A 21,140-nucleotide genomic window follows, 5' to 3' on the forward strand; every position below is an offset into this window, starting at 1 on the left:
TTTTGAAGTGGTGATGGCCACTTCTTCCCACCACCAATACGTCAAGGCAAAGTCTACATATACAACAATGGATTTTATTTCCTGCCCCACTTAGGAACCACTGTCCAGTGATCAGACTTCGTATTTTTAGTGTGGGCTAGTGGTTAAAAATCAGGAGTCCAGGATTGGCTCATATTGTACTCATGCCTGGGTATATATCCCTGTCCTGGCACTTTATCGTAGTACGTCTTCTTTCTAAGCTTCAATATACTTATCTGTAAAACAGGGATACATGTCCTCTTTATGTGGTTTTGAGGGTTGGTTTGTGTATATCTGAAGTACTTAGAACAATGCTTGGCATATATAGAAAGCCCTTAATAGATGTTGGCTTACAAACAGGTATACCCTAGCCAGTTCTGAAGAGCTACAGATACTGCTTTAATTATACCTACTGTGTGTGCTTTGTACTAAAAGTTATACTGTTCAAAGCTAGAGTAATGAACCTCATGAGCAGGGTTTCATAGCATTTAAGATTCTAACACCAACTTTCAATCAAGGCTAGAGGTGGCCTCTACTATCCAGTTAGCTGGGCTGCCTCTAGGCTGGGTGGTCTGTGCTTGTACTTTGTTGGGTGAAATAGCCTGACTGCTCAGTGAAGCAACAGCCATGTTGTTTTTTGTCCTTTGGAGGCTGAAAGTAGTAGAGCCGTAAATGCACTGGGCAGCCCAGTGCTGCCAACTGCTGTCTGAACCGCAATACAAAGTTTGATGTCTGTACACACTGTGTCTGCTGGCCTTCAGATCCCAATTCCCTTTCTCTGTCAGTTTTTCCAGTCTCCATCTCATTATTTTCAACACAGATGATTTGTTAAATGGAAACTGATTTACATTTCCTACCTGTTCAGACTTTTACAAAAACTAAAGTTGTAAATCAGAAAAATTGCTTTTGACACATGTGTGGTTAGGAAAATATGGACATGGTAACCTAAGCCTAGCCGTGTAATATAAATCAAAATAACCATTCCCTCATTGTACAATTCTCCCCATATCTTAGAACATATTACCTTCCATCTTTCCCTAGAGCCACCTTTTTTTGGTTTGTGTTATTAAGAGGGTTATTTACGATTTCTCAGGAATGAGCCTAGTGGGCACTACCCCTTTCCCAGTTCTTTTGGCAATCTCTTGCTTCACCCACACAAGATTACCATTTGCTAGGACTTGAATTTACTAATTTGTTCATACCTCAGGAGCTAAAACTCAAGTCAAGAGGAAACTGTTTTGGGGCTTCCCTGGTGGCACAGTGGTTGAGAATCCGCCTGCCAATGCAGGGGACACAGGTTTGATCCCTGGTCCGGGAAGATCCCACATGCCGCAGAGCAACTAAGCCCATGAGCCACAACTACTGAGCCTGTGTGCCGCATCTACTGAAGCCCACGCGCCTAGAGCCCGTGCTCGGCAATGAGAAGCCACCACAACGAGAAGCCCGCGCACCGCAACGAAGAGTAGCCCCCGCTCACTGCAACTAGAGAAAGCCCGCACGCAGCAACGAAGACCCAACTCAGCCAAAAATAAATAAATAAAATAAATTTATTAAAAAAAAAAGAGGAAACTTTTAATAAGTAACCACAGACACAGAAGTAGCGAGAAATGATGGGGAAAAGATAATCCACTATAGCGAAGACCAAATGAAAGGTGATATTTCACAACTGCTAGGTTGACAGTTTAACTTGGGTTTTTTTTTTCCCCCTGTAAACTGGTATTTGCTAAGCAAGTTTAGGGAAAAATTCCACATGCTCAATCATGTTTTCCAAACTCCACTTCTTATAATAAACCATTGGCTTGGAGTGCTTGCTCTAATTTCTCTATTCCATTAAACAAGTGTGGGAGTTCTTTTAATTCAAGAATGTTAATGTGCAACATTTGTTACTTTGTTGTTAGTGACCTCTACCATCACCCAAATTGTTAATAATCCAAGTAATGAGTGATTACATTGGATAGCTGTTTGTAGGTGATTTAAAAAAAAAAAAAAAGATACATACGTTGAATAGAATTAACTGTGCCCTTCCAGAACTTTGGATCTGTGTTCCCATTCAGATTTTATTTGTAATCTCCCTACCCCCCACCATCAGCAATGGCATAATGTAAATTATGTGGTATCTGCCATTTTAAAACTATTTTAACCATGGTCTCTCTCCTTCCTTTTTTGTTTTAAACATAGGACATGGATTTGATTGACATACTTTGGAGGCAAGATATAGATCTCGGGGTAAGTCGAGAAGTATTTGACTTCAGTCAACGACGGAAGGAGCATGAGCGGGAAAAACAGAAAAAACTTGAAAAGGAAAGACAAGAACAACTGCAAAAGGAGCAAGAGAAAGCCTTTTTCGCTCAGTTACAACTAGATGAAGAGACAGGTGAATTCCTCCCGGTTCAGCCAGCACAACACATCCCGTCGGAAACCAGTGGATCTGCCAACTACTCCCAGGTACAGGGTACTCAGTTCTTGGGAAGGTAAAACATCTGGATTTGAGTTCCAGCTTTGCCTTTTACTTCATGAACTTATTAAGTCAACTTCCCAACCTCAGCCTACTGATGAGTTCAGTGCCTGACTGACTTACCTCAGTGTAAGGATTAGGAGGACATAAATTACATGGAAGAGCTTTGTAAGCTATAAAAACATTATGTAATTGTAAGGATCAAACAGCTGCAACAGTAGTGACAGTAGTAGGACTGTTGTAGTAGGGATTATTCATGTACTGTGACAGGTACTGTTCTACTAAAGTACTTGAAATATTGATTGATTTAATCAACACAACAATTATGAGTTAATTACCATTATCCTACTTTATCTACAGATGAGCAGTTGAAGCCCAAAGAGGTTAAATAACTTGCCCAGAAACTAGGCAATAAATAGGGGGGTGGGGGCCAAGATTTGAAACTAGATAGTCTGGTTTGATTCTGTGCTCTTTACTATACTAAACTGACTTCTGAAACAAGAGGAATGTTTGACTAACTAGACTGTAAACATTTTATGAACACGGAACAATTTTTTTCTTCCTTTGTGTCTTTCCCTTTTATGCAGGTAGCCCACATTCCCAAACCAGATGATTTGTACTTCGATGACTGCATGCAGCTTTTGACAGAGACATTCCCATTTGTAGATGACAATGAGGTATTAACATTTAGTTAACAGCAAATCTCCACAACTATACATAACATATCGTATATTGGTCCCTTTGATGTATCTCCATTTTTTTAAAAAAAATGAAAAACTATTTCAGGAGCAAATTTTATCAAGGAAACCTTAGCCTATAGGTAACTTTATGATTTAAAAAAAAAAAAAAAAGACACAACTCCTTCCCCCACATAATACAAAACCAAAAACGTTTACTCCTGCATAGCCAGAGGGATGGGTGAGCATAACCGTGGAAACAAGTTAACTCTCTTGTTATAGGTACTTAGAAATTTTGGTGAGTAAAAAGCAAGCTGGGTAGTAAACCAAGACTTCTTCGGTTAACAATTTTAATAAGTTTATTGTCTGAAGCACTATACTAGGTATTACATACATATATACAAATTAAATACTAAAGATTCTTCTTACCCATTTTGACGTTTACCTTCAAATGCATAGGATAAAGCAATCAAGCTAGTAAATGAGTAAATGTGGAGTCAGCTGGGCAGGACAAAAACATTTGTTTCATTATATAGAAATAGGAGTCGTAAGTCCCCATTATAAGTAGAGAAATACAGAACTGCAGCCAATTCCAGTCTAAGATGTTGTGATGGCCTTGGAGCATACCCATCCACTGCTGGTGGCAGATTCATGTAGATAAATGCCTTCTCAATTTTAGGTTTCTTCAGCTACGTTTCAGTCACTTGTTCCTGATATTCCCAGCCACATCGACAGCCCAGTCTTTATTGCTCCTAATCAGGCTCAGTCACCTGAAACTGCTGTCCTTCAGTTAGCCACTGCTGATTTAGACGATATGCAGCAGGATATTGAGCAAGTTTGGGAGGAGCTATTATCCATTCCAGAATTACAGGTAACTAAGATCTAATATAATAAATACCAAAGATGCTATTTTATATTCAGTCCCTTTAAATTAGTCATTCCAGTTATTTATTATTTATATGCCACCTACTTATAGGAAGGATTGGAGGGTGCTTTTAAATTAGTCATGAGAGCTGCCCATGCTCACTTCAGTGAACTTTTGTTAGTTAAATGGACTGGATGTCTTGAGGGACAGATCAGGTTATAAACCTGAAGTCTGATCTGGGAACTCTGAAAATAATACATATGCTTAGGCATAAGTATCTGTTGGAAATGGGAATTACCTCTGAATTCTAGAAGAGCCTGGTGTGAATGGGGGTGGGGAGAGATTACCATCAGATATGGATTATCAGCTATTAAAAATAGCTTAACCTTGACTTAACATAGTATAAACTTCTTTTCCATGCAGTGTCTTAATATTCAAAGTGACAAACTGGCTGAGACTAGCATGGTTCCAAGTCCAGAAACCAAACTGGCGGAAATTAACAACAATTATCATTTCTATTCATCAATCCCCTCATTGGAAAAAGAAGTAGGTAACTGCAGTCCACATTTTCTCAGTGCTTTTGAGGATTCCTTCAGCAGCATCCTCTCCACAGAAGAATCCAGCCAGTTGACAGTGAACTCATTAACTTCAAATGCCACAGTAAATACAGATTTTGGTGATGAATTTTATTCCGCTTTCATAGCAGAGCCCAGTACCAGCAACAGCATGCCCTCCTCTGCTACTTTAAGCCAGTCACTCTCTGAACTTCTAAACGGGCCCATTGATATCTCTGATCTATCACTTTGTAAAGCCTTCAACCAAAACCACCCTGAAAGTGCAACAGCAGAATTCAATGATTCTGACTCTGGCATATCACTGAACACAAGTCCCAGCATGGCATCACCTGAACACTCAGTGGAATCTACCATCTGTGGAGACACACTGCTTGGCTTCAGTGATTCTGAAATGGAAGAAATAGATAGTTCTCCTGGAAGTGTCAAACAGAAGGGTCCTAAAACACAGCCAGTAAGGCCTTCTGGGGATACAGTCCAACCCTTGTCATCATCTCGGAGGAACAGTGCTCCAGTGTGTGATGCCCAGTGTGAAAATACACCAAAGAAAGAAGTGCCTGTAAGTCCTGGTCATCGAAAAACCCCATTCACAAAAGACAAACATTCAAGCCGCTTGGAGGCTCATCTCACAAGAGATGAGCTACGGGCAAAAGCTCTCCATATCCCATTCCCTGTAGAAAAAATCATTAACCTCCCAGTTGATGACTTCAATGAAATGATGTCCAAGGAGCAATTCAACGAGGCTCAACTTGCATTAATTAGAGACATACGTAGGAGGGGTAAGAATAAAGTGGCTGCTCAGAACTGCAGAAAAAGAAAACTGGAAAATATAGTGGAACTGGAGCAAGATTTAGATCATTTAAAAGATGAAAAAGAAAAATTGCTCAAAGAAAAAGGAGAAAATGACAAAAGCCTCCATCTACTGAAAAAACAACTCAGCACCTTGTATCTTGAAGTCTTCAGCATGCTACGTGATGAAGATGGAAAGCCGTACTCCCCAAGTGAATACTCCTTGCAGCAAACGAGAGATGGCAATGTATTCCTTGTTCCCAAAAGTAAGAAGCCAGATACTAAGAAAAACTAGATTTGAGCAGATCTGACCTTTTCTGAGCTAGTGGGGTTTTTTTGTTGTTGTACTGTTATACTAAAAGCTCCTACTGTGATGTGAAATGCAGAAATATACTTTATAAGTAATTCTATGCAAAATTATAGTCAAAACTAGTGTAGAAAATATAAAACTTTAAGAAGCATTAAAATAAGTTATCAGTATGCTGAATCAGTAGTTTCACTTTAACTGCAAACTTAATTTCTTAAAACACCATTGGGGCTAGTTTCTATATACATGTAAATACTACAAAAACTCCTTATTTATACTGTTCTTATCTCATTTGTTACTTTCATAGATTTATATGATACATCTGGCTAAAAGCAAATTGTTGCAAAACTAACCACTGTACTTTTTTAAATAAATACTGTATGAACAAAAAAATGGCATTTTTTATATTAAATTGTTTAGCTCTAGCAAAAGACAATTTAGTTGAAAAGCTGGTACTAATAAAGGAATATTATGACCGTTAAATTATTTCTTTGAAGTTCATTCACAATCTTTTATGACAATAATATGGAAAGCACTACACTAAATTGGTACGGGAAATACAGGGAAATGGAATATATCAAAAAGATTTTCTCGGGCTTCCCTGGTGGCGCAGTGGTTGAGAGTCCGCCTGCCGATGCAGGGGACACGGGTTCACGCCCTGGGTCTGGGAAGATCCCGCATGCCGCGGAGCGGCTGGGCCCCTGGGCCACGGCCGCTGAGCCTGCGCGTCTGAAGCCTGTTCTCCGCAACGGGAGAAGCCACGACGGTGAGAGGCCCGCGTACCGCAAAAAAAACCACTTTCTCTTCAGCAGCAAGTATATCTCAACTAAAAAAAAATGCTCTATATACTTTGACATGAAAACACCGGTTCTTTTACTCCTATCAAGATATATGCCATACATTTGAAGGTGTGGGAGAACCATCCTACTAACAGAGTATTACAGACACAGGAAGTTGGAAGGCTCTGAGGCCTGGTTGAGAAAATATATGGCTGAACATGGAGGGGGAGAAAAAGGGTGGGTGAGTAGAAAAGCACATGGCACAGATCCTTGTTAAGCCTTCATAACCTTTGCTTTTACCTTGTGGACAACTACTGGCAGTGTTAAGTAGGGGTACATCTGAGTTAAAGGTTTCTTCTGCCTTGTATGTCGGCAGTAGTCTAAAGGGTAAAGGTAGGAGACCAATGGGGAGGCTCTGAAATAGTCACATGGAGTATGGTGTCTTGGTTTAGAGTGATAGCAGTAGTGAGAAGGCACTGGATTCTGCATGTTTCAAAGGAGGAACTAAAAGGATTTTCCAATAGAATGGATGCAGGATGAAGGTAGGCTCAAGGACTTGAACATTGAAAGAACTGAGTTGCCCAGAGATGGTTAAGACTGTGGCTTGAAGATTTAGGTGGGAAAACCAGTTCACTTTGGGACATATCCAGTGATTAAACATGTAAACAGCAGGTACAATAGCAAGGCCCCTCAAAATTTTGAGACTCTGCAGGCTACCCAAGAAACCATTCACAGCACTGATCATTTTCTTCATCTGGTCAGATATTCACGTCTTGCTTGGTTTCATTTTGAAGTGGGTAAATGGAAGTCATCTGAGGGCTCAGCATGTTTAAAATAAGCACTACGTGCAGGTTATTCACCAAAAGTCCTATCAATCCATCAGGCGCAATACAGTGTACAGGTCCACAGGCCCTAGAGCCAGACTGCCTGGGCTGCTACCATTTTCCAAGAATGACCTCCAGTGAGGCAAAGCACCGAGGCTGCTTCATCTGTAAAGCAGGGATAAGTATGCAGTGAATTACTCCACAAGAAGCACTGACCCTAGCTAATAGTAAGCACGCTATAAATGAGACTTTTTTCTTCAGCCTTTTATTAGCATGCCTTTTAGTTGCAAGTGAAAGAAACTAAAGTCAAACCAGCTTAATAAGAATTTGACTCAGCCGGCTGTAAAGTTCAAGGTTGAAAACGACTTCAAGGACTATCTAGGCATTCAAATGTGGAGATTCTGTGGTCTGTCCTGTGTGGTCAAGAATTCCTTCCCATAGTGGTGTTTTAGAGATCCCTGGAAGACACATCACTTTTCCAACCTCAGAAGACAAAAATCTCATTTCTAATAAAGTGCCCTTAAAATTATGGGTGGGAGTGATGGCAATCTGTTAACAGCAGCCCCCATTTGGAGCATGTGGAGTTAACTTGCACCTACTACTATCTACTCCCCCCCACACACAAGGGCGAAGAACACCTAGGCAGACCAGATTTCTACTATCATGAAACCAGATGCCTTCACTCACGCATTCGTTAGTCAAACTTCAGAACTTTGCAAGTTGAAGATAACTGACCACCACCTTTCAGTGCCTAAAAATTACTCTGAAGTACTATACATGCTGCATTACATAGAACTAAAATTTTAAAATCTAACAAATCCTGACCCATGACTAGAAGATTTCACCTCTTGGTCATGAAATGTTTATCTGACTCCTCAGATTAAACTTGGCTCTCCAACTGTTAAACCTTACTTGAACAGTTCCTAATTTTAAAGTGTGTACCTATGCCTTTTACATTGAGGTACACCCTATTAGAAATCTTAACTGCATGACACTGCATTTGTTATATAAAATTCTTGCCGAGATTTTCTTGAAGTCTGTGGAGTAGCTGCTCAAATGTACCTTATAATACTTCCATACCCATTCTTCTAAGTCTCAGAACATATACAAAATATTCTCATTTTTACTTTAAAGATATTTATCAGGCCAATTCCAGCTTTTTAACACTTTGAGAACTGGAAAAAAATTAAAGACAAGAACTTTAATCCTATGTGGAGGAAAAAACCTCCCATTGGCATTAACTTTGTCACTCTTTAAAATTTAGGCATCGCTTCAGCACATGATTATTACCAAGAATACTATCTTTAGGGACCATGGACCAAGAGCCAGCTTAAGCTCTTTAAACGCATTATCCCATTTAACAACCTTCACACTTATGAGCAGATAATATCAGGTTACTGTTGCCAAGCATCTCAAAATACCACTTAACCATCACAACTTCTAAGTTAGTAGTCAGACCCACCACTAACCTTACCTGATACTTAAGAGTACATATTACCGAATCAAACCTGATTTTTGGTTAACTACCTTAAAAGTAACATTTAACGCGTATAAAAAAAAACATTCTAAGAGGTCTGCTACCATCACCAAACTGCCAAGGGGAGCATGGCATAAAAAAGGAAACCCCAGACAACCTGATCAAGGTCACAAACCACCGTGTTAGTTCTGAACTTAAAATTTTTCCCGATAGGCAAAATCTGGCATCTCAGAATCAAACAAAATCCTGATTGCATTTTTCTGATACCTACTAAATAAGGATATTGAGTAGAAAACTGAGATTAAATCCAAATAACCTATCAGTTCTTTTGATGCAGTTTACTCAACATTTGTTGGTGGAATAGACTAATACAATGTATTTTTAAAAATGAAAATTCCGTGTATTCTGATTTTCAGATATAGTTGATATGTGATACAATTTTTCATCTTTGTGATAAACCCTTATTAATTGTATTGGCTATACACATGGATGTAGTGAAATTTAACCATTTCTCATTAAGCTGTCCACTTCCTTATACATAACACTATCCACATTTATTACCAGTAAATTTCAGAAGTAAAATAGTACATACAGGTAAATCCGTTATTTCCTAGCTTTCAGTACCATGCCCACTTAACTTCTACCAGGTGAATGCAGTTTAATGCACCCTTACCATTACCTGATTGAAAATATATTAAGCAAAAATGGCATATATTACCTATTACCTTACTCTTCCCCGAACCCTTGGTACTTTTAATTCAGTTCCAAGTTTAATTAACCTAGTGTATTTACAGGACCCCGCTTTCGCAAAACACTAATCCTCCAAAAAAATTTTAATTGCAGTTTGTAATGAGTACACGGGAGATTCCAAATTTATCTTGTTGCCTGAACATTTTGCAGTTTCATTTAATGTATTTTCACTCTGAGAAAATAAAGATAAACGTTATTTTACAACTCAAGCATTAAACTGGAATTATAAGGCACTTACAGCTACACAGAATACAAGCAAAATGTATACAAGCAAAATCCTAAAATCCTCACATGGCTTCAATTCACAAAGCATTTCACATGTTAACAGCTATCAATGCTATGAACCCAAATAAGTGTGGTATGAAAATTAAAAAAAAAAAAAATCACATCAAAACCGTACCTCACAAATTTGTCATATTTTTTGGGGGTGTGCTGCCCCAAATATCTTAGTTCCCCAACTAGGGATTGAACCGGGGCTCCCTGAAGTGGAAGCATAGAATCCTAACCACTGGACTGCCAGGGAATTCCCGCAATTTGTCAAACTGACACATTATCACTTGGGTTAAACTGCATAACGATAGTTTACTACTACTTAATTTTATTAAAGTTTTCCCCGACCCACCTTCACACCACAAAATGCTCAATTGCCCTTCTCAAGATTAAGAAACCAAGTACCTCCAAAAACAAAAAACACACAGTACCTTCCAACATTTTGAACCCTCATTTCACCATTCTCCCAAATTACCGTTCACATAATTGTCCTTACCCACAATTTTTCTCCAAAGAAAGTTCACTGACTCACCAATCACCCAAGTATCTCATGTATTCTGTCCTTTAAGAATTAAATCCTTACATGGCAATAAGCTTTTTCCCCACACCTACTTCTCATGTGATCTGTTTTCCACTGAATAAAATCTACATCCTTTAAATCAACTGATAATGTGAAGGCTCATGCCAAGTTTCCTGTTTTTTACTTACTGGTAAAGTATGCAATGTCCACCTATACAGCATTTAAGTCACATGAACACTGTGAAGTGACAAAACAACACACACATTTCTAAAAATATTTTAATGAAAAAGTTCTTTCTGTAAACATTTCATTATACTACAAATGAAACATTTGAATCCATTACAGACCACCTCTTAAGTCTTATAAATCAGAGTAAAACATTGAGATTTAAAAGTAATCTTGGATATTTATATAGGCTAACAATCCTTACATTACCCCTGCACATTAGCATGCTTACTCACTACTTTGTGACATCAATTACTGGAATTCCAAGAGATACTGGCATTTAATTAGAAATATTTCAAATGATGACTTACATATTAGAACTCTTAAAACCAAGTGTATTTCAACTGTTCAGTTCCTTAACAAACGGTCTTTGTTACCAGATAGTTTTTGTTCTTTAGGACATGAGTGTAAAATGAGCTTTTTCAGAAGAAATGTAGTGTGGGAAGCTGTAACCTATGAGTTGCTTTGACAAAATGAGTTAAGGTTTGCCTTGACCATTTTTCCCTTGTATAACTTCCTTCGTTTACTGGTGTTATGACTTAAGAGCATCGTATTTTTCAGAAATGACAGTGGAACTACATTTAAGTAAAATCACTTTATTTCATAAAGGAAATGGACTGCAAAAGAACAATGCCTTTAAAAAAGAAAATATTTCCTATCTTAGGAAGTTTGCTTCATTAAAAACTATGTTGTAAAGAAAAATTATCATTAAAAGGCTATTTACCTTATTCAACACTTCATTCTATGGTGGTGTGTAGAAATTCAGTCCTGATTTAGATAGATACAGAAAGAGACCCAACCAGTTATTTTCTGAAAATAAAATCTGTGGCAACCTAACTGCTCCTGTATATAAATAACTTGACTTACTATAATTTAGAAACTAGTTTTATTTTAACCATTTGTCCCCCCCAAAGTGTTATTTTTTAAAAAGTGAATTAACATCAAACCTCAAATTTTAACAAGCCCTTTTGGGGCAGCAATAATAGCCCTTATGAACAACCAGCATCTGATTTGTGTAGTAATTGGGTAATATTTTAACTATTCTTTGGGAAAGGTTGTCTTAAAAAGGAGCTTTAGTGGAATTAGGCCCCCACTGCCTCTGATTAACAGATTAAACACAAAGAAACCTAAAAAAGAACCAAAAGTTTATCCTATTAGTCCAAATAATTCCCTGAAGTCGTATGTGAGAGAACTTATTTATGTATGAGGCCACTTGAACGAAGACCATTTTTATATCTGTATGATCTGACAGTTTTGAAATTTCATTCCAAGATTTTCTTTTCTCTAGAATGAGTAATGAAGCGTAATGCTTCTGTTACATGTCATGCTTATTACAAAAATTCTTTAAAAAAACCCTGGTCACTCTTTCTCTTGTCAAAAATTGACTTTATCCTAAAGACACCAACAATGAATTGTATATATCTGACTCAAGATGAACACTCACGGTTACTGCAGGGAAAATTTTAAAACTGTTTAAAATGTGTTCAATGTGGTTCCAAGATAAACTTTTCAGCTGAACAATTTTGCCAATGTATCTAATAGTTTTAAAATATGTAATATAAATTTATAGGGAAACAAATGGTGTCATCAGGCTTTAGTGTAAGCTACAAACCTTACCCAGCCAGAAACCTTCGTATTTAAGATGGTAGGAAAGACATTCCTCATTTAGGCAAGTAGGGTTCTCATTCAACCTGCAAATCAAAAAAATTACTCTTACCTTGCTTTACAAAAAATTACTCTTTAATTAGTGAAAAAATTCAAATTCAAGCCTTACCTAATGCTTATTGCCCTTCCTTGCAGGTCTAAATGCTAGACCTAGTGACTGTGGCCAACTATCTCTCATTGGTGTTCCAAAAGGCGAAGAGCTCCTTCCTGCTAGACTTTCTTCGATATTTCAGTTGTAATAAGCAGATTTAACTAGCTTTTGGAAAGTTGCTCACTATCACCATAGTATCTTATGCCTTCACTTCTCTGTAGTTGAAGCTCTTGCTGCTGCCTTGTCATTCTTTATTTATGCTGACTTGTCCATACTCAAAAGGCTGCTGAAGTCCTGTCTTAGTGAGTCTCCTTTGATCCACACTGTGCTTAAAAAGCACATCTTAGGTCCTTTAAAGCTGGTTAAATCGCTCTCCTCATGGCTTAACTTTTCCACACTGTTCACAAGAACTAAGCTAATACAACTTATAAACAGGTCACATACACAGATTTCACCTGCTTATAGGTTGCAAACATCAACTTACTGACAATATTTTCACTATTAAACTAGTTCCAGAACACAGAAAGTTTGTTAACAGTACAAATTAACCTCATATGCCATTAAAGGATACTGTCAAGGTTGTGTCAAACAATTTCACAAACATAGAAACAGGAAATGTTAATCTCCCCCATTCCTTCAACCTTTATTATATGAATAAAAGAACTTGAGACAATTTAGCTTAATTTTAATAAAATGTTTCCCAAGCATTATTTTGACCAGGTACCCAGGTTTAAGTTATGAACATTGACAGTGTCCATTTATATAACCAACACTTGAAGTTGTTAAAGACTTAACCATTTTCTAATAATTAGCCTATTTTCTACACTGCTTATTCACATATGTCCATTAACAAATGGAATGTTGTCTGTTACATTTATTGGTTTGTGAGTGTTTTCTGGAAAACTGCAGTGTCTGTGAAGACCGATTTCCATGCTGGCATTGCATGCATCCAAATATTAATGCACAGAGGCACAGAATTAGAGCAACGAGAGCATATTCAAACACTAGCACGCCCCATCCCCCCTTTTATTGCTTGTTTTGCTTAGTACTTCTTAAAACAAAAATAAGAATCTCAAATTTAACGTTCAACTACCGAAGAAATAATAACAGCAGGGCACATACTTAGGGCTCGAATGAAATTTTAAGCACTAGCTGGCGCAAAACAGTAGACATTGGTTTATATATATATATATATATATATGACCTTGTTATCGAAGACTCTTCTCAACCAGGGTCTTCCAAACAAACTGTAAACTCATACCAACATGACTTAGGTTCAAGCATACACATGGAAATAACAGTGTGTTCTTTGGGATTTTTAGTGAGTACAAACTCTGACTATCCAAATTTGAATTCAGGTCTTGAGGAAGTGAAAAGCTTGTTTGTACTAAGCAACTGTGCTACACTTCTACTGCAGTAATCACTTGGGATGATTATATCTAGACTATCCTTGGTTTCATCCAGTATAATGCAGAGGGTACAAACAGGAAAGCATGCCAGCCAGTTAAGGGTTCAACAATGCATGATTTTTATTCTCTCGCTCTGAGAGCTTGTATCAAAAAAATATATATTAAACCAAGGAAAATAACTGAAGATTTATGGGCCTCTTGTGCTTTAAAAAGGAAAAAAAAAGGTAGCCACTAATTCGCTCAGATAGAGTACGCTTAGTGGTCCTGTATTTTGAAGATTTTAAGAATGTTTCTTAAGGTAGGAGGAAACGGAAAACATTCACTATCCCTTTCCAGAATTTAAACAGAGGGCAGGAGACATTCTTTACACCCAAATAAAACTATGGCAGCAGTTCACATGTGACCAAGGTGAATGTAGAATGGAGATGTTCTAAACACAGCTAGGACTCTCAGCAAAGCTAATACACTAAAATCATATGATTACATTTTGAAAGAAAATGCACAAAAACCAAATAGGAATTTTGAGATTTTTCATTTGAAGTAAATCTTAATGCTATTAAATTCACAAATATGCTAATTTAAATACCCAATTCTATTATCTAAAACACACATTGCAAACATACAAATATCTATTCTCTCCACATGTCAGAGCCCATTCATTTCATGGTTTGGAAATGGGGAGAATAGATCCCCTTAAACTGCAAGTCAGCAGGTGTTTCTTTACAGTTAACTTTAGCAAAATTCATACAAAATAGTAATTAACAATGATCTTCTTTACTTGTTAACTCACAAGGAAACACCTTCAAAACTGCATTTTGTTAAAGTTTCTGTACTAAAATGTAGAAAAACTGAACTACACAAATATTGAAAAGTTAAAAATTCCTTAATTTTTTATTCCTGGTACCACTACCACAATTTACAGGGCAATATACCTGATGTAATGAAAAGAAAAAGAAAAAGACAAAGCTACAACAGATAAAAGACCTCAGGAATGTACATCTAATTGACACTACATTGCATTAATCAATAGCTGCACTTTTTGCAAACTGTGGCTATGACAGTCCTGAACAAGAAGGGTTTCCTGTTTAAGCTGCAGTAACTTTTCTGACTATGGATCATCGTTCCTTCTGTGGCAGATTTTTACAGTTCCTCTAATGCATTTGGGACGACTGTCTCAAAGTAACCTGCAGCTTTCCTGACAACTCCTCGCTCTCTCTCCTGCTAAGAACTGTAGCCTGTTGAATAATACAGGATAAAAAAATTATTACACTCAGTGAACAGTTCCACATATTCTTTATCATCATGATAAAAATTTAAAGATACCTACCCTTTTCTTCTGAGTTTTTAGAACCTTCTGCTACCATATCCACCACTTCCACCACCAGATCCATAACCACCTGGAAACATACAAAGATTTTAAAGAATCACATGAGTTTTTAATTTAAAAGGCTATGAAAAATTTTGATAGAAAAAAAAATTATTTACCACCATAGGGACTTCCCGAGCTTCTTCCACCAAAACTGCCCCCCTTCATGGGTCCATAATTTGATTGCTGTTGTCCACTGTAATTTCCAAAATCATTATAACTCCCACCACCACCATAGTTACCTGAAATTACAAAGGTTTTATTTGTGGCTGACCTACACAATTATTTTCCTTTTTTAATACATGTACTCGTCATCTTTTGACAATCGTGGCAGCATGTGCTCTGACACTTACACACAATGCTTTGAAAAGAGATTTTACAGAGCTACCAAACTCTTTTCACTACAGAGGCCCACTAGCAGGCCTCAAACATAGGCAGGAGAGGAAAAACAAAGAGTGAAAGCTGGCTCAAAACACTATGTATTTAGACAGCTACCGTATTTTGTTTATATTAGATGTTACACCCTAACACATTCTCTCCTTCATACCACTAAATACCATCAAAATTGTGTTTGATTCACCGTAATTCTGATACCGTTTAACTTTTAAATCAATGACAAAAAAGCATTTCAAGTTGACTGTTAAGAAAAACCTGTTGTTGATACATCAATACAGTTCAACAAAACTCAGTGCATTCATAACGAAGTTCTTTATAGCATCGTGGAATGATGCAGAGCTGCTTAAGAGTCTGCAACACACCTGACATATTAAGACTCAAAGTATTTTTGTCACCTAGACTCCAGATGACACCCAATTCAACATGTCTGCACATTCAATTTACAGTTCCCATCTGTCCAGCTTAAAAGTACCTAGAGTTAACTAAAATTCAGGCAACGAACATTACCGATAAATGTCCATTTCAATACAAAAATAAGAGTTGAATACACTTTGCCAATTTACTAAATTGCCAGCAAAATAAGAACAGTTTAATTTCTCACCATTTGAGTATTTTCTATTATAAAACATCAAATTTGACCAAATGCTGTTTTAACATGTTTTTAAACACCTGTAAGAAACTATAAAAACTATTGAATATTCAAAACAAGTGAAAGTCTACCACCTCCAAAATTTCCTCCTTCATTGTAACCATCATATCCTCCACCACCGCCACCATATCCACCACCTTGGTTTCCATATCCTGGTCCACCACCACCATAGCCTCCTCTACTACTGTAACCAGGACCACCGCCATAGTTACCACCTAGAACAACAAATTGGGTTGTCAGACAAAAATATAAATGTACAGAGGATCAAGTTATTGAATGCTAGTTTACCATACTTTTAAGCCCCCAGAAAACAGGTCAATAAATTGATTTAACACTCTAAAGCCTGGTAATACCTGGCTAATAGAACAGCAAGAATCTGGGCTAGGAACAACTAAGATGAATGCTTAAATCTTTTGATATTAAAAAATTGCCTCAATTTTAAAAAATCTCCCTAAGGAAAATAGTGAACAGTCTCCTCTGAGACCTATAATTCCACCTCAACTGCTAGTACAATAAATCTTATCAGCCAAAAAGAACTAGGTAATGTTTAATCTTTAGGGCTTTAAGGTCTACTTTTCCATGATATTAGTTTAAAAGCATACTTTAATTGTCAAGCCACACAAGTTTTAAATTAGGAAAATGTAAACAAACACTTTCATTCTTAATAAAGTATAGAAACAAAATCAAAATATCAAACATTAAAGAACGTACCGTCGCCTCCAAATCCATTATATCCACCATCACCTCCTCCATAACTACCTCTGCTGCCACCACCTCCACCACCATACCCTCCTGAAAAAAAGCAAAGTGTGAATTAAATGAATATATTCAACTTACCAATAACACTTAGGTAGACATGTTCTTAGAAATAAGGTAACTGTCCTACCTCTTCCACCAAAGTTTCCACCACGGCCAAAGTTACCTCCACCACCTCCAAAGTTTCCTCCACGACCCATAAAGTTGCCAGATCCACCTCCACGACCTTCAACACAGGCAGGAAAGTTCTTTAAGAACCTTACAAACATTACTCATCTCTATTTTGTATGTATATATGGTACTACTCACCTCTCTGTGATCCAGCAGATTGCATTTCTTGTTTAGAAAGGGCCTTTTTCACTTCACAATTATGACCATTAATAGTGTGGTATTTCTGAACTAAATTTTGTTTAATCAAACAAACAAACAAAAGTTATTTGATGTTTGGAAAAGCACACATAAATGATATCCTTTATCACTATATAACTTATTAAAACATCAAAAAGGTAGTGACTTTGAGTAGTGATAAGGGAGTGTTCTGGGATGTTAGTAACATTTATTTCTTGATCCAGATGCTGGTTACACACGTATAGTCACTTCATGAAAACTAAACCATACACTTTATATGCTATTATTGTGCACAATACAAAAGTTATAAGCGATTTAGCAAGTTTAGTAGAGAGCTAAGAAGCCATTTCTGCTTTCCCATTCAAGTTCTGAGAAACTGCTACTTACCAACAATTTTATCAACTGTATCATGATCATCAAAAGTTACAAAAGCAAATCCTCTCTTTTTTCCACTCTGCCTGTCTTCCATAACTTCTATGGTTTCAATCTTGCCATACTTTTCAAAGTAGTCTCTCAAATTATATTCTTCTGTATCTTCTTTAATACCACCAACAAAAATTTTCTTCACTGTTAGATGGGCACCAGGCTTTACAGAATCCTACAAATAAAAAATATGTAAGTTAAAAAAAAACCCTCAAAAATTCTGCAACAATTTCACACGTCACACAACATGGTATTATTAAAATACCTCTCTAGAAACAGCTCTCTTTGGTTCCACTACACGCCCATCAACCTTGTGTGGTCGAGCACACATTGCTGCATCCACCTCTTCAACACAAGAGTAAGTAACAAAACCAAAGCCCCTGGAACGTTTTGTTTGGGGGTCTCTCATCACCTACAAAACAAAAATTTTAAAGCACTGAAACACACCTAAACAGGTCCTCTGCCCTCTTTCAAGAACCTTTGTTCCCTTAATAACTTACCACACAATCTGTAAGTGTGCCCCATTTCTCAAAATGTTCTCTTAAGCTATCATCTGTAGTTTCAAAGCTCAGACCACCAATAAACAGTTTTCTCAACTGTTCTGGTTCCTTTGGATCATGACCCTGAGGAAACAAACCAATATATTTTAATTATTTCGTTTAGTAGGTAAATGCAAAGATGCACAAACCTTTTAATCTCCTACAAATAAACTTTTAACATCAAATTCCTGTACCATTAACACTTTCTCCAGTTAAAAACTGGAGTAGGATCACACACATCAACTGATTAAAGGGACCAAGAAAACCTATAACCAGACTTTGAAATGCCAACATCACTTAAAAATTAAATTGAAGCCCAAGATAATTCCAGAATCAAAAGTCCCGAAATTCTGAGCTACAACTACAAGTGTCTGGGGACAGATTATTTTAGAAGTGGCTACTGAGAAACCAGTTTCTAAGAAACCAGAAGTGTTGTAAATGCAGTGTTTCATCTATGCCATTTCTTCTCTCGTCTTCCCTCCTGAGTCTACACCCCCAAAAGCATATAATTATAAACCACAAGACTGTGAACTACAACTTAAAAATGGAGAAATTCACCACCTTCAAGCAAATAAAAAGGTGAAAATAAGTGTTTCTCAATGAAAGGCTAAACCAGCATTTCCCCCCAAAAAAACTATGGAAAAAACCAGCCACGCAAAAATTTTCTATTTGCATTTGTACCACGTGCCAAAAATGTTTTCAAAACCAACATTTTACTGGGTCACAAAAAGGGCAGTTTGGACTTATGTTAGGTATATTGTCTGACAAGGAACACAGTAAAAAAGAAATTGAGATTTAAAAAAAATTAAGATATGGCCTGAACTGTTTTACAACTTAACTAGTTCTTTAACAAATCACATAACTACCACTTAATACATATATGCATTAAGACAACTTTCATCCGAAGTCCTTAAATAGAGGCACTCACATTTACATTCTAAGATCTTCCTGTGTCTTCTAAAAGGAGAGACGTTAAGGCATTTAATATGAAGAGACTGTCACATGCCACGAAAAAATGTTAAATGATTAATAGCCTAAAGCGTTTATTCACTTAGTCTCATCTTTTCAAGTCCCGGTTAAATACATCTAATTAACAATACACAAAGTTTAGAGAAAGAAACAATAACCCACATGAAATTATCCCAAACAAATGAAAAATTCGACTGTGGTTGCAGTCCTCTGAAACAAAATTACAAGAAAGTACAACCTGAGCCGACCCATCAGAATAGGAAAAACGAAGGTGAAAAAATTTCAACTTCCTATTTTACATCCACACTATGAGATGAGGCACTTCACCCACATGGAACGAAGCTACGTAAGGACTTTAGCAAAAACGGCAGATCAAGAAGTACTTTAAAACAGCAAAATTAAAAAAAAAATTTTCAACCGAGTGCTGCGAGGAACAGAACGGGACGTAAAATTCTCCTTAGCGATCTTTAAGGCCTGGAAACGCGATGGGAGAACATCACTGAAAACACTAGGCCCCAAGCTTCGAGGCCGTTTGCAGCATTCTCTGCTGGGCCGCCTCCTCCCTCTTCCTTCCAATCCCACGCTCTCTCTCCCGGCGGCGGAGCCAGGCGGCGGCCATTGCGTGCCAATGCGCCATTTCGTAACGCGGCAGCGGATCAATGTCAATGTGGCCGCCGCCCGCCTGCTCGCTCGCCCGGATGTGCCTGCTCGTCCCCTCCCCTCCCCCACCGCCTCCTCCCAACTGCTCCCGCCGAGGCCCGCCATGCCGCCCTCGGCCTCGAATGGGAGGCCGCGCGGCCGGCGGGCCAGCTCCCCTCCTGAGGTCTCCCCAGCCACACCGCGCCTCCGAGGAACCACTTGTGCAGCCCAAGGAGACGGCAAGGCTGGCGAGAAGCCCCAAGGAAGCCTCCGAGGCCCGCTCCCCTCCCCCTCCCGCCGCCCGTCTCAACGCAGAGCGCGGGAGGGCCGACCCAGTCCACCCGGCCTCCCCACTCCCACCGAGCCCGGCCCCCCTTGCCGGCCACTACCCAGCAACCCCCCGCTCTCCCCCTAATACCTCCTCCCCCCGGCGGCGACGGCGACGGCCGGAGTCGGGCTGGGGGCGGCCGGGCGGCGGTTTTACCTCCATTTTGAGACCGGACTCGCCTCTTCCAACTCGAGTTCAATATGGGACCGAGAGGAAGAGGCGGGGCTAGCCGTCACGTGACGCGCTTTTCGCGCGCCGCCGGCCTAATGGGGGAGGGGCGAGTTGGGAAGGGGCGTGGCCAGCTGGGCGCGAAGAGGGACTGGACGAGCGGGTTGGTTGGCAGAGGACGGGGGCGTGGCAGGCCCCGGGAGCGCGCGCGCCTCGCTAACTTCCAGTGCGGCACCGCCCTTGCCGCCGTTCGCGCCCGGGCGGCTGCAAGGACGTCAGCTAGGCTTTCGCCAATGGTCGGTGCCCACGTCGGGAGAATGCCTCGTGACCGCGCGTCACCGGAGAAAAAGGCCTGTTTCCCTTTCTTCTCGCGCTTCTTTCCCCTCCCCCACGTGGGCCTTTCCGTCTCCATTATCGAATTCATTTCATTCAGGCGCCTGGATAAAACCACATTTTCCCTTCTTGTACTTTAGGGTTGTAAGAAAGCCCTCTCGGCCCCTCGGCGTCTCCTCGCACGTTTCCAAATGGCAGGGCCTGGTGTCCGTGACTGGGATGCCCACTGTGAGGGCCCGCACTGAAAATCCCTGACACTGACATATGTGAATCATGGGCATCTTGGAAAGGCCTCAAAACGTGGCTGAAACACTGAAATTTCACCCTTAATGAGCTGAGGCAAGACCGGTCGAGGTCAGTTAATTAGGTACTCACTGATATCTCAAGAAATATGTCGGCACTATTTTCTTACACTTATAGTTACTGTGGAAGGAGCCGAAGGAACTGTTCTCGTGGACTGGATTTAAGGAATGATTTACAAGATTGCTAGAAGTAAGAGCACCAGATATACTCCCTATTCGCGAGTGATTTTT

At 38.9% G+C, this 21,140-nt stretch overlaps 2 protein-coding genes across 12 annotated transcripts in view; one reads left to right on the forward strand and one right to left on the reverse strand.

Moving 5' to 3' along the window:
- The window catches only part of NFE2L2 (NFE2 like bZIP transcription factor 2), a 37,516-nt gene extending 31,338 nt beyond the window's left edge, over window positions 1-6,178 (forward strand). For 3 of the 5 annotated variants that reach the window (XM_060016537.1, XM_060016534.1, XM_060016533.1), the window contains exons 2-5: window positions 2,197-2,463; window positions 3,061-3,150; window positions 3,830-4,021; window positions 4,439-6,178. In XM_060016537.1, coding sequence (XP_059872520.1) covers window positions 2,200-2,463; window positions 3,061-3,150; window positions 3,830-4,021; window positions 4,439-5,671 — 1,779 coding nt within the window. In that variant the 5' untranslated portion in view covers window positions 2,197-2,199 and the 3' untranslated portion in view covers window positions 5,672-6,178. Of the gene's footprint in view, window positions 1-13; window positions 1,671-2,196; window positions 2,464-3,060; window positions 3,151-3,829; window positions 4,022-4,438 lie in introns of those variants that run through there. The other 2 variants (XM_060016536.1, XM_060016535.1) reach the window with 2 other exon arrangements.
- A 3,399-nt stretch (window positions 6,179-9,577) lies between these two features.
- HNRNPA3 (heterogeneous nuclear ribonucleoprotein A3) lies at window positions 9,578-20,324 on the reverse strand. 7 transcript variants are annotated; one of them, XR_009520145.1, is made up of 12 exons: window positions 20,197-20,324; window positions 18,132-18,254; window positions 17,897-18,043; window positions 17,596-17,806; window positions 17,170-17,259; window positions 16,991-17,086; window positions 16,816-16,896; window positions 16,179-16,319; window positions 15,179-15,301; window positions 15,021-15,090; window positions 12,146-12,219; window positions 9,578-9,685 (listed from the first exon to the last, which is right to left on the reverse strand). XR_009520145.1 is itself a non-coding variant. In XM_060016539.1 (11 exons), exons 1-10 carry the CDS (start codon window positions 20,266-20,268, stop codon window positions 15,038-15,040), a joined length of 1,137 nt encoding a protein of 378 aa, XP_059872522.1. In that variant the 5' UTR covers window positions 20,269-20,324; the 3' UTR covers window positions 10,557-12,219; window positions 15,021-15,037. The 7 variants fall into 7 exon arrangements, 5 of the variants coding, with proteins under 5 accessions (XP_059872522.1, XP_059872521.1, XP_059872523.1 ...); XR_009520144.1 differs by lacking the exon at window positions 9,578-9,685 and adding an exon at window positions 10,557-11,296; XM_060016539.1 differs by lacking the exon at window positions 9,578-9,685 and having other exon boundaries at window positions 10,557-12,219.
- Window positions 20,325-21,140: the final 816 nt, after the last annotated feature.

Source organism: Delphinus delphis, chromosome 7 (genome assembly GCF_949987515.2).
Source record: "Delphinus delphis chromosome 7, mDelDel1.2, whole genome shotgun sequence".
Lineage (NCBI taxonomy): Eukaryota > Metazoa > Chordata > Mammalia > Artiodactyla > Delphinidae > Delphinus > Delphinus delphis.

What these genes read in the sequence shown, in the direction of transcription:
- HNRNPA3 (XM_060016539.1), bottom strand. Translation starts at nt 20,268, where the DNA reads ATGGAGGTAAAACCGCCGCCCGGCCGCCCCCAGCCCGACTCCGGCCGT. An exon ending in AGAGAGCTGTTTCTAGAGAG is followed by an intron (nt 17,807 to 17,896) that starts GTATTTTAATAA and finishes TTTTATTTGTAG; the next exon opens with GATTCTGTAAAGCCTGGTGC. An exon ending in TGGAAACTTTGGTGGAAGAG is followed by an intron (nt 16,897 to 16,990) that starts GTAGGACAGTTA and finishes GCTTTTTTTCAG; the next exon opens with GAGGGTATGGTGGTGGAGGT.